General features: G+C 37.3%; 1 protein-coding gene across 4 annotated transcripts in view; it reads left to right on the top strand.

Moving 5' to 3' along the window:
• Nucleotides 1-13,518, top strand: part of FAM3C (FAM3 metabolism regulating signaling molecule C) — a 53,677-nt gene that overhangs the window by 32,847 nt on the left and 7,312 nt on the right. For all 4 annotated transcript variants that reach the window (XM_027968761.3, XM_027968760.3, XM_042248747.2 and 1 more), the window contains 3 exons: nucleotides 6,911-6,969; nucleotides 10,928-10,978; nucleotides 13,084-13,168. In XM_027968761.3, the coding sequence (XP_027824562.1) occupies nucleotides 6,911-6,969; nucleotides 10,928-10,978; nucleotides 13,084-13,168 (195 nt within the window). The remainder of the gene's footprint in view (nucleotides 1-6,910; nucleotides 6,970-10,927; nucleotides 10,979-13,083; nucleotides 13,169-13,518) is intronic.

Genomic DNA, 13,518 nt, shown 5'->3' with positions numbered 1-13,518 from the left:
CAATGTGGGAAAGAGCTGGAGAGAAGTGGATAATGGCCAGGTCATTGGAACTTACAGGCTGTGCAGAAAAGGAAATGAGATCTTTTTTCTGAGAGTGTTGAGAGGTTGTTGAAGGTTTTCAAACTCCGGCATGTCTTCACTTCATTTATATTGAAGAAAATGATCTGACTGCTGAGTAAAATGATGAGAGAAGTAAAAGCAGACAGAACAATTGGAGGGCCTTTCCCAGGTGCCGGTGCAGCCTTTCGATTGCCCCCCCTCCCCACCCCCCCCCCCCCACCACACACAGTTGGCAGGAGACTTGTTTGCATGTGTGCTCACTGAAATATCTAAGTGCATCCAAGAATACAGAAGTAGAAGTTTTCATATTTGCCTACACATGCTCTAAGTATACGCAAACTCATTTTGCAGACTACTAGTCCAGATCAGTGCTTCTCTGGGGGCAGTTTTCTCCCGAGGGGAAATTTGTCAAAGTCTGTAGACATTTTGGGGCATCAAAGTTATGGAAGTGCTGCTTGTAGAGACCAAGGATGCCCTTAAATTTCCTACAGTGCACAGGACAGCCCTTCCTCATGATTTATCAAATCTATAATATCATCGTAGACTAAGATTTAGAAACCCCAATACAAACAAAGATTAAAATAGGGTCATGATCGTGATTTAAAGGGCAAATAGATGCAGTCAAGATCTATTATGGAGATTAGATGGATTTCAAACTTCTCATTAGTTAGAAATATTTAGAAAATCCCAAGTATAAATATGAGGTATCACATGAATTATAGCTTTTTTTTTTTTTTAGAGAATTGGGGATAATTTTTTTAGATATTGGGAATAATACTTAATCTTTTATTATCATCCTAATGTTTGGTACAGAAGTTGTGTGGTGGACTATTTTGAGGGATTTTTTTTTTTTTTTTTTCACATTGACGAACAAGATAGGATTTTTGGCTGGGAAGACCAAAAGATAAAATCAAGGATATGATGTAGGTACTTATATAATCATTTTAAATGTAACCATATAAAAATATAAGAACCATTCTAAGCTCATCAATGGGAAAACAAAACAGCTAGCCAGCCAGCTGGCTAGATTTGACCCATGGGCTGTAGTTTGTTAAACCCTTCTCTAAACAAATCATTTTAAGGCATAATAGCTGGAACATAGTGTAGGTATTTGAAACAAAACTGTATTCAAAGATGTAGAATCTGTCTATAGAGTATATAATCTCTTTCTTTAACTATTTGCCTGCAGGTGTGGAGTGGTGGGGGGAACCTTCATATTCACGAAAGAGAAAAGAAAGTATTTCAGCTTGTGTTAGTACTGGGTGATTAACCTGTATACATTTAAAATCTTTACTTATTTGTCCTTTGCTGACTATAGGTTTCCCCTGATGGAAATCTGGTTTTTAAAACTTGATAAGCTACTGCCCTCTTGTGGGAAGCCCATGTCACCATGTAGCTTTGTTGCCTGTCTTTGCTCTCTGATAGACACTGCTGCTGCTGCTGACTACAAATGATCTCTCCTGGAAAAGACACCGTGATGGTTAATTAATCATTGTTGTGGCTTCTTCATGTTAATGCTGGCTATAACACATTTACGAAAGGAGTAGAACAAATGTACTTCGAAACTTCCCTCTTGTATGCAGCGGTCTTGTTTGGTACTTCTTACAGACCACCTTTCAAACCTGGTTTTGCACACATATAGAAAAGATCTATGTTTTATTTAACTATTCCTGGGTCAGGAAGATCTAGAGAAGGGATAGGCTACCCACTCCAGTATTCTTGGGCTTCCCTTGTGGCTCAGCTGGTAAAGAATCCACCTGCAATGTGGGAGACCTGGGTTTGATCCCTGGATTGGGAAGATCCCCTGGAGAAGGGAAAGGCTACCTACTCCAGTATTCTGGCCTAGAGAATTCCATGGACTCTATAGTCCTTGGGGTCACAAAGAGTTGGACATGACTGAGCAACTTTGACTTTGACTTTCGCTTTTTCAGTTTTACAGAACAAGTGAAAATTTGAAGGCAGATTCACAAGTATGAGTAAATAGTTAAATGCTACTAAGTGATATCCGACTCTGCGTCCCCATGGACTGGAGCCCTCCAGGGTCCTCTGTTCATGAAATTCTCCAAGCAAGAATACTAGAGTGGGCTGCCATTTCCTTCTCCAGGGAATCTTCCTGACCTGGGGATGGAACTCTGCATTGCAGGCAGAGTCTTTACCATCTGAGCCACCAGGGAAGCCAAGATTTTACAAATCAAAATTTTATGCTTTTCCTTTTTCAATAGCTCTTGGAGTAGAGTTTTTCTTTTACTTTTCAGTTTTGAAAAAATTACAGAAATTGCAGGCAGTTACAAAGATAGTACAGAGAGATCCCATGTGCTCTTCACCCATTTTCCCCATGGTTAGATCTTATGAAATTAGAGTACAGTATCAGAATGGAAATTGGCACTTAGTATAGTGTCTGTGTATAGTTAGGACTAGATCTCTTCAAGAAAATTGGAGATATCAAGGGACTATTTCATGCAAGGATAAGCAAAATAAAAGACAGAAACAAAGGACCTAACAGAAGCAGAAGAGATTAAGAAAAGGTGGCAATAATACAAAGAAGAGATTTACAAGAAAGGTCTTGATGACTTGGATAAGCATGATGGTATGGTCACTCACACATCCTGGAGTATGAAGTCAAGTGAGCCTTAGGAAGCATTACTACAAACAAAGCTAATGGAGGTGACGAAATTCCAGCTGAGCTATTTAAAATTCTAAAAGAATTTAACAGCATGCTGTTAATGTGCTACACTCAGTGTTTCAGCAAATTTGGACAACTCGGCAATGGCCACAGGACTGGAAAAGGTCCAGTTTTCATTACAATCCAGAAGAAGGACAATGCAATGACTGTTCAAACTATTGTACAATTGTGCTTATTTCATGTGCTAGCAAGGTGAAGGTGAAGTCGCTCAGTCTTGTCCAACTCTTTGCGACACCGTGGACTATAACCTACTAGGCTTCTCCGTCCATGGGATTCTCCAGGCAAGAATACTGGAGTGGATTGCCATTTCCTTCTCCAGGGGATCTTCCCGACCCAGGGATTGAACCTGGATCTCAAAGTAATGCTCAAAATCCTTCAAGCTAGGCTTTAGCACTTTGTGAACCAAGAACCTGCAGATGTACAAGCTGGGTTTAGGAAAGGCAGAGGAACCAGAGATCAAGTTGTCTACATTCATTGGGTCATGAAGAAACCAAGGGAATTCCAGAAAAACACCCACTTCTGCTTCATTGACTATGCTAAAGCCTTTGAATGTGTGGATCACAACAAACTGGAAAATTCTTTAAGAGATGGAGTACCAGACTACCTTACATGTCTCCTGAGAAACCTATATGCAGGTCAAGAAGCAGCAGTTAGAACTGGACATGGAACAACTGACTGCTTCAAAATTGGAAAAGATGTACAATAAAGCTGTATTTTGTCACCCTGCTTATTTAACTTATATGCAGAGTACATCATGTAAAGTGCCAGACTGGATGAATCACAAGCTGGAATCAAGATTAACCTCAAATACACAGATAATATCACTCTAATGGCAGAAAGTGAAGAGGTACAAAGAACTTCTTGATGAGGGTCAAAAAGGAGAGTGAAAAAGCTGGCTTGAAACTCAGTATTCAAGAAACTAAGATCATGGCATCTGGTCCCATCACTTCATGGCAAATAGAAATGGAAAAAGTGGAAGCAGTGACAGATTTTATTTTCTTGCACTCCAAAATCACTGCAGATAGTGACTGCAGCCACAAAATTAAAAGATACTTCCTCCTTGGAAGAAAAGCTATGACAAACCTAGACAGTGTATTAAAAAGCAGAGACATCACTTTGCTGACTTTGTTTTGAGACAGTTGTATAAATAGAATCATATAATATGTAAGCATTTGAGATTGCTTTTCATTCAGCATAATGGTCTTGAAATATTATTATGTATTAATAATTTGCTCCTATTTTAATGCTGAGTAGTACTCTATGGATATACCACAGTTTAGCTATGCCTCATAAATTTTAATAAGCTGCATTTTCAGTGTGTTTTTTAATTTTTCACTTCAGGCTTCTTTGACCCATAGGTTATTTAGAAGTATATTGCTTAGTTTCCAAATGTTTGGAGAATTTCCTGTTATCTTTTATTATTGATTTAATTGTGGTTGGAGACACATTTGATATGATTTCAGTACTTTTAAATTTGTCAAGGTTTACTTTATGGCCCATGATATGGTCTATCTTAGTATATGCTAGAAGAATGGGTGCTTGGAAAGAATGTATATTTGTCAGTGAGTACCCACTCCAGTGTTCCTGCCTGGAGAATCCCAGGGATGGGGGAGCCTGGTGGGCTGCCATCTATGGAGTCGCACAGAGTCAGACACGACTGAAGCGACTTAGCAGCAGCAGCAGCAGAATATTCTTTAAACGCCAGTTAGTCCCTAATGGTTAATGCTGTTGTTGAATTCTTGTATACTCTTTTTAATTTCCTGTCTTTCAACTGTTGAGAGAGGGATATTGACATGTCCACCTGTAATTGTAGATTTGTCTTTTTCTCCTATCAGTTCTACCTGAGTTTGCTTCACATGTTTCATACCTTGATTGCTTGGTACACACATTTGGGATGGCTATGTCTTCTTGCTAGATTGACCCTTTGATCATTATGCAAACCTCCTCTCTGTCTCTGATATTTTTCTTTGCTCAGAAATCTATTTTAATTGATGCTAATATAGCCATTCCTGTCTGCTTTTGTTTAAACAGCTTTATTGAGATATAGCTCATTTACCGTACATTTACAGTACATTCATTTAAAATACACAGTCAATGGATTTTAGTATATTCACAGTTGTGTGCACCCATTACCACAGTCAGCTTTAGAACATTATCATACCTCAGGAGGGAATGCTGTGTCCTTCAGGTACTGTCCCCCTGCTCCTTTCCTATTGTACTCTACTCTATCTGCCCTCTCCCCAAGCAGCCCTAAGTAGCTACTAAGTTTACTTTCTGTCTCTATAGATTTGCCTATTTTGGACATTTTATATATATATATATAAAATATGTAGGGTTTTTTTGTGATCAGCGTCTTCACTAAGCATAGTGTTTTCAGGGTTCATGCATGTTATATTAGTGCTTCACTTCTTTTTATGGCTGAATGATAGTCCATCGTATAGATACGTCACTGGTTTCATTAATTTCATTTCCATTCATTAGACTTCTGGGTTGTTTCTACCTGTTTCTTATAAACAACATGTAGTCAAGTCCTATTTTAATCCACCACCCCAATTTCTATCTTCATTGGATATTTTTGACTTATTTATACTTATTATAATTATTGATGTGTTCAGGCTTAAGCCTGCCATTTTATTACTTTCTGTTATCTGGTTTTTGTTTCTGTTTTCTTTTACTGCCTTCCTGTGAGTTATATGAACATTTTTAAAGACTTCTTATTTATTTACTGAGTGTATCTCTTAGTATAGCTTTTTTAGTGCTTGCTTTTGATATTTACTATCTGGCCCCTTACAGAAAAATTTTGCTGACTCAAGGTCTAGACTTAAGAAAATGAGGGAGAAAATGTTCATTGTCCAGAGTAAAACTAAAAGTATGTTATGTTTGTAGATATTAGGAATAGCACAAAAGTTGAGGAAGTTATCTTTCAGTGAGTCAGCAAAAACATCACTCACATCATTGACAAGTGAAATTCCAGCATATGTCTTTATTGTTCACTATTTCAGGTTTTTCTGACTTTGTTTTATTCTTTAAGTGAAATAACATCCAACATTTGTGTTGGAATTTTACTCGTTCATCACTTGCTGCCATAGGTTAAGTAAAATGAGTTCCATGAAAATCATAACACATTCTGTGAGAATCAGTGGCTAAGTGAAATTTATAATCAAGTATGTATTTTATTATTTGGAAATTGTGTGCTTCAGATCCTTTCTGTCAGTAAAATTTATAATGAACTTACATTGTTGGTTGAGAATGTAATTATTTCAAATAGGTAAGAGATAGAAACAGTCTAGATATCTGTTGATAGATGGATAAAGGGTAGGTGGATGTATCATGTATGAGTACAGGAGTGTGTATTCACATATGTGCATACTCACTTCCCCACCACCTCAAACCACTTCTTAGTCATTTAACAGCACATCACTGTGAATTTTTAGAATAAAAGGTACCTACACTTTTAGTTTAATAATTTTAATTCAACTAATTGAACTGATAACAAAGAAATATTTTGCTCGTACCTTCCACTTCACCGTATTTATTATCTTTATGTGATGGTCTGTGAACTGCCCGCGGAGGTTGATTACCGCAGAATGACATTGCAAGTCTTATAGTTCAATGCTATAATTATATGAATACAATATTCCTTCTTCTGGGTATTGAGAAATTTTGCATCAGTAATCACTAAGAGAATGTTCACAATTAAAGTAAATCTTCTTGCTTTCCAATTATAAAAGATTTTGGTAGCATCTCACCTCTGTTTCATGTCATATTAACTTTGCAGAAAGTACACTAGAGTTTACCCTTGTTTATTCCCTTGAGAATGGTGCAGGCGGTGAGCATAATGTCCATGTGTTTGATGGATTTTCTAAAATGGTCTTTCATAATCTGATGCAGGGCAGCAATAAAGAGTCTAGTATTTTGACTGTAATACGTTTTAATATATATTTCTATTTGTAAAAATCTTACTTATGAATGTTGCTTTTAAATTATTCAGTGTTAGACTGTCTTCTCTGACCTGGTAGATACCTTTCAGTCTCCACTGTAGGACTAAACAGCTGTGTGTATATATAAAATTCGCAACTGGTTTTTATTTTGCATGTATGGCTTTCCCTAATGGATGTTTATTTATAATACCTAATTCTAAATTTGTCTTAACTTTTCCCCCTTCAGTTTAATGAGTGGTGTTAAGAATAATGTTGGAAGAGGAATCAATGTTGCCTTGGTAAATGGTAAGAGTAATTATTTTACTTTATGGATATGGTAGATATAAAGGTATAGTGGTATATAGGTATATTTATATGGCCCAAAATATACTCTTATATCAAGATCAGGTAAGAAAGAGTAAAGCTTGACATGAAAGCTCTCCCCCACCCTCCCACAACATCAGCTATGAATAGAGATGAGACACTGCATTTCAGTGTTTACATCACGTTCTCTTGGAAGCATCCAGCTTGCTGTGCAGTGTATAGAGAGCCTCCCATGAGATTGTCAGGATACAACATTATCTAACAATTGATGAATTCTTGCTGCAGATATTAGAATCCTAACGTAATATATCAGAATGATCTCTGTTCGTTTCCAAGGCAAACCATTCAGTATCATGGTAATCCAAGTCTATGCCCCGACCAGTAACACTGAAAAAGCTGAAATTGAATGGTTCTATGAAGACCTACAAGACCTTTTAGAACTAACACCCAAAAAGATGTCCTTTTCATTATAGAGGACTGGAATGCAAAAGAAGGAAGTCAAGAAACACCTGGAGTAACAGGCAAATTTGGCCTTGGAGTACAGAATGAAGCAGGGCAGAGGCTAATAGCGTTTTGCCAAGAGAACACACTGGTCATAGCAAACACCCTTTTCCAACACCACAAGAGAAGACTTTACACATGGACATCACCAGATAGTCAACACCAAAATCAGACTGATTATATTCTTTGCAGCCGAAGATGGAGAAGCTCTATACAGTCAGCAAAAACAAGACTAGGAGCTGACTGTAGCTCAGATCATGAACTCCTTATTACCAAATTCAGACTTAAAGAAAGTGGGGAAAACCGCTAGACCATTCAGGTATGACCTAAATCAAATCCCTTATGATTATACAGTGGAAGTGAGAAATAGATTTAAGGGACTAGATCTGATAGAGTGCCTGATGAACTCTGGACAAGAGATTTGTGACATTGTACAGGAGACAGGGATCAAGACCATCCCCAAGAAAAAGAAATGCAAAAAAGCAAAATGGCTGTCTAAAGAGGCAGTACAAATGGCTGTGAGAAGAAGAGAAGCAAAAAGCAAAGGAGAAAAGGAAAGATATAAGCATCTGAATGCAGAGTTCCAAAGAATAGCAAGAAGAGATAAGAAAGCCTTCCTCAGTGATCAGTGCAAAGAAATAGAGGAAAACAAGAGAAAGGGAAAGACTAGAGATCTCTTCAAGAAAATTAGAGATACCAAGGGAACATTTCAGGCAGACGGGCCCAATAAAGAACAGAAATGTTATGGACCTAACAGAAGCAGAAGAAATTAAGAAGAGGTGGCAAGAATACACAGAACTATACAAAAAAGATCTTCATGACCCAGATGATCACAATGGTGTGATCACTTACCCAGAGCCAGACATCCTGGAATGTGAAGTCAAGTGGGCCTTAGAAACCATCACTGTGAACAAAGCTAGTGGAGGTGATGGAATTCCAGTGGAGCTATTTCAAATCCTGAAAGATGATGCTGTGAAAGTGATGTAGTCAACATGCCAACAAATTTGGAAAACTCAGCAGTGGCCACAGGACTGGAAAAGGTTAGATTTCATTTCAATCCCAAAGAAAGGCAGTGCCTAAGAATGCTCCAACTACTGCACAATTGCACTCATCTCTCATGCTAGTAAAATAATGCTCAAAATTCTCCAAGCCAGGCTTCAGCAATACATGAACTGTGTGTGAATTTCTGGATGTTCAAACTGGTTTTAGAAAAGGCAAAGGAACCAGAGATCAAATTGCCAACATCCACTGGATCATCAAAAAAAAACGTGAGTTTCAGAAAAACATCTATTTCTGCTTTATTGCCTATGCCAAAGCCTTTGGCTATGTGGATCACAATAAACTGTGGAAAATTCTGAAAGAGATGGGAATACCAGGCCACCAGACCTGCCTCTTGAGTAATCTGTGTGCAGGTTAGGAAGCAATAGTTAGAAGTGGACATGGAACAACAGACTGGTTACAAATAGGAAAAGGAGTACATCAAGGCTGTATATTATCACCTTGCTTATTTAACTCGGAGAAGGCAATGACAACCCATTCCAGTACTCTTGCCTGGCAAATCCCATGGACGGAAGAGCCTGGAAGGCTGCAGTCCATGGGGTCGCTAGGAGTTGGACATGACTGAGCGACTTCACTTTCACTTTTCACTTTGATGCACTGAAGAAGGAAATGGCAACCCCCTCCAGTGTTCTTGCCTGGAGAATCCCAGGGACGGGGGAGCCTGGTGGGCTGCCATCTCTGGGGTCGCACAGAGTCGGACATGACTGAAGTTACTTAGCAGCAGCAGCTTGTTTAACTTACATGAAGAGTACATCATGAGAAATACTGGGCTGGATGAAGCACAAGCTGGAATCAAGATTGCCGGGAGAAATATCAATAACCTCAGATATGCAGATGACACCACCCTTATGGCAGAAAGTGAAGAAGAACTAAAAAGCCTCTTGATGAAAGTGAAAGAGGGGAGTGAAAAAGTTGGCTTAAAGCTCAACACTCAGAAAACAAAGATCATGGCATCCGGTCCCATCAGTTCATGGCAAATAGATGGGAAAACACTGGCTAACTTTATTTTGGGGGGCTCCAAAATCACTGTAGATGGTGATTACAGCCATGAAATTAAAAGACACTTACTCTTTGAAAGGAAAGTTATAATCAACCTAGATAGCATATTATAAAGCAGAGACGTTACTTTGCCAACAAAGGTCTGTATAGTCAGGCCTGTGGTTTTTCCAGTAGTTATGTATGGATGTGAGAGTTGGACTATAAAGAAAGCTGAGCGCCGAAGAATTGATGCTTTTGAACTATGGTGTTGGAGAAGACCGTTGAGAGTCCTTTGGACTGCAAGGAGATCCAGCCCGTCCATCCTTAAGGAGATCAGTCCTGCATGTTCGATGGAAAGACTGATGTTGAAACTGAAACTCTAGTACTTTGGCCACCTGATGGGAAGAGCTGACTCATTTGAAAAGACCCTGATGCTGGGAAAGATTGAAGGCAGGAGGAGAAGGGGACGACAGATAATGAGATGGTTGGATGGTATCACCGACGCAATGGACATGAATTTGAGTAAACTCCAGGAGTTCATGATGGACAGGAAGGCCTGGTGTGCTGCGGTCCATGGGGTTGCAGAGTCAGACGCGACTGAGCAACTGAACTGAACTGAATGAGACATAGACTGACATGAATGCGGGTATATAGACTGACAGAAGGTGGTGGACTATTTCGTATGGTGAGGGGCTGAATGAAGAGTCAGAGTCAGTTGTAATTTTTCAGTATTGTCCACACTGAATCTTGAACATCTCAAGTGTTCTTGAAAAATCACATCTGAATATATGAAGCTGTGAAATGAGACCCAGCTGCATACTTCTCTTTTTGGCACAGTCACCCTCTGAAACTGTGTAGGGAGGAGAGAATCCGCACCCAACTTCTCTAGTTCATACTGTAGGAAAATAATTTCTATAGCTTTCACAATGAGAGAGATATTTTTGTTTCTAGTTTCTACATTTTCCTATGTAAAAAAGATTCTATACATATTTGTCCAATTGATAGCGAAAAAATGTTTTAAAAAGAAATTAAATACAATTTTTTTTGCAAGATTGTTTTAATAGAAAATAGCGTGGATTCATTTATTTATTTTTTTTAAGGTTTTTGTATTTGTGGGTAATTTTTAAATAAGGGAAGATGGTAACACATAAGGATGAATTTGAATTGTCTAAAGTCAGTAGTAATTTCTGTTTGCTACTCTTCAACTTACAAAACTAATGAGAAAGTCGTATTCAAAAATTACCCTTTTAGAAAAAGAATTTTAGATGCATGTAATTCAAATTTTAAGTATTTGTCATAATAATTCTCTGCTAATGGATTCGCATTGGACAAGATCATATGTCTTATACAATGTACAGTATATTTCAGTTGCATAATTTGCTATGAATTCAATCTCTTTTAGGCAAAACGGGAGAACTAATAGACACCAGATATTTTGACATGTGGGGAGGAAGTAAGTATGAATTACGTGTAACTGTTCTGTTGCTTGCACTAAATCATACCAATATAATGTAGTGCATTAATGAGAAAATAATGGTCCTATTTTGTTTTCATTTTGTTTCTTTTCACTGAATGTCCAGCTCATATTTAAATGATTGGTCATACTGCATACACTTGCTTTTTTATAAAAATTGTTGGTGATGTGTATAATCACACTTGAGATTTGTTAAAGTCTGAGTCCTGTTTTCTGCAGGACAACTAATTCAAAGCTTTAGGCTGCTTTGGGTTTCTGTCTGAAATTTCTGAAAAAAAAAAAAAAAAAGAATAAGTAATTTGAAGAAGGGCTTAACCAGTGTAATCGTGTTTACCTTACTGAATTGATTTTTTTCCATAAAATTTTCAATCTTAATACTAAGTTCATAACCAGGATTATTATTCAAATAGATGATTATTTGAGACAAGGAGTAGAATTTTCTTTCCAGTTTATTGTACTTAGAGCACTCCACAGATAATCTTCCTAATTTGGCAGTTCCAAGGAGCAGGTGGAAATTAGTCACCAGCCTGCAGAGGGGAAGGACCTGGCACCTCAAAGAAGATGGTGCCTGAAAGAGACAGACTTCTTCCTCAAGTCTAAAGGAAGGCCAACACTGATTTAACTGTTGATTCTTTTCTAAGTTGAGGCTCTCCCCTGCACCTCCTCATCCACTTTATGAATTCCCTGGAAGCCAGCAGTTGTTAGGCTTCCCAATTTTATCTTGTTCTCAGACCATTAAGCTTTTCTAATATTTCTTCAGCCTGTAATGAGATGCCCTATATTATTTATTTTTTAAATGAGATCAGAACTTTTCATGTTGTCAAAATGTATATCAACTTAAAATATGCCATCAGTTTTAGATTCTAAAGGAATAATTGGTTCTACCAAAATTTATCACATGGAAAACTTATAAAACTGTGACCAGAAGCTCTGGTATTTCATCTCAGGTCAGCAAACTACTGCTGAAAATACCCCTCAAATTTAGAAGTAGTTGCCATCTTTGGATTTAAATGGAAGTGATTTGTTAGCTGCTCTGTTACATTTTTTTGTGAATCAAAAATGCTATTATTTTAAGATAGAATCCAGTTTTAGAGAAATCTTTGGAATCTTTGCTGTGGAAAAAAAACTGAATAGTTTTGAAGTTGTATTAGACTTGGGCATTTAGGAATCTGACATTGTAAGGAGTTCAAGATGTAGAATGATTTGTATTGATAGTTCCCAGTCAGCCTCTTTGGTATCACTAGTTTATAGTCACTGACATGGTTTAATCCTTTGTGAATCTTAATACTTAAGCAGATGAAGCAGGTAATGACTGCAGTATTTGCCTTAATTAGTTTGACTTTTAGTGATAACTAGCTTACATTTCTTCCCCTAGTTTATAGTAAGTAGATATTCCCAGAAGATTCCTTAAATCACTATGGATGTATGTACACTTGTCCCGCAGTATCTGCAGGGTACTGGTTCCAGGACCCTCTACAGATAGCCCGTAATCTTCAAGTGCTCAAGTTCCATAATTGGCCCTCCATACCTGCAGTTCTGCATCCTTGGATTCAACTAAATGAGGATCACATGGTACTGTAGGATTTATTGAAAACAAATCTGTGTATAAATGGACTTCTGAGCTCAAACCCCTGTTGTTCAAGGGTCAGCTGTGCACATATTTATATTATTTTTTTAAATTATAGATCCTGTTGTGCAGTAAATAAAAGTTCTCTTTTTTAGAAAAGTATCTGTGCAAACAACTCTACATATACTCAGGAAGTCCATGAACCTTTCTCCTGTCTCCTAAATTTCTTACTTGAAATCATGTCATACTTTAATATGCTATGGATTTTTCATTTAGTCCCTGGAATATCAGTATGAAACACACACAGGGTGAATCAGAATTGGGAAATTTTAAATTGATGTGAAACTTAATTTTTATCCTGTTCATAAGATTTGTCTCTCTTTTGGTTTCTCTACATTAGAAATTATCAGTTTACAAACACTTCATTTTTTGTACTGTTAAGTTCCAAGAGGTTATCATGATGGTTAGTCATTAAGAAAAAAACAAAAACACTTAACCCTTTCTGTTTTTTTTTCAGATGTGGCCCCATTTATTGAGTTTCTGAAGGCCATACAAGATGGAACAATAGTCTTAATGGGAACATATGATGATGGAGCAACCAAGTATGTACATTTCAAAATTTATACAACTTTGCAGATCTATAATTTATAATAACATAAGCAATACATTTTTCAATGAAAAAATTTATAAAACAGTCAAGTAATCCAACTTTCAGATAAACACTGTTAACTTTTTAAAATTTTTCTTTCTTTTTATCATTCATCTGTGATTGTGAAATTAGAGTCACATTGTACATAAAGTTTGTTATACTCTTTTATGTTCTATTTTTAACAACTGTGTATTGTTTTCTCTGACAATAATATTCTTCAGTACCATTTTCTTAACGGCATTTCCCAAAGTGTATCTGTCCTGTGAAACCCCAGTCCTTTAAAAGTGTAATGGCTCTTCTAAT

The sequence above is a fragment of the Ovis aries genome, chromosome 4 (assembly GCF_016772045.2).
Source record: "Ovis aries strain OAR_USU_Benz2616 breed Rambouillet chromosome 4, ARS-UI_Ramb_v3.0, whole genome shotgun sequence".
In the NCBI taxonomy this organism is placed as follows: domain Eukaryota; kingdom Metazoa; phylum Chordata; class Mammalia; order Artiodactyla; family Bovidae; genus Ovis; species Ovis aries.
Note: the sequence above shows the minus strand (reverse complement) of the source record. Positions and strands in the feature narration are given on the sequence as shown.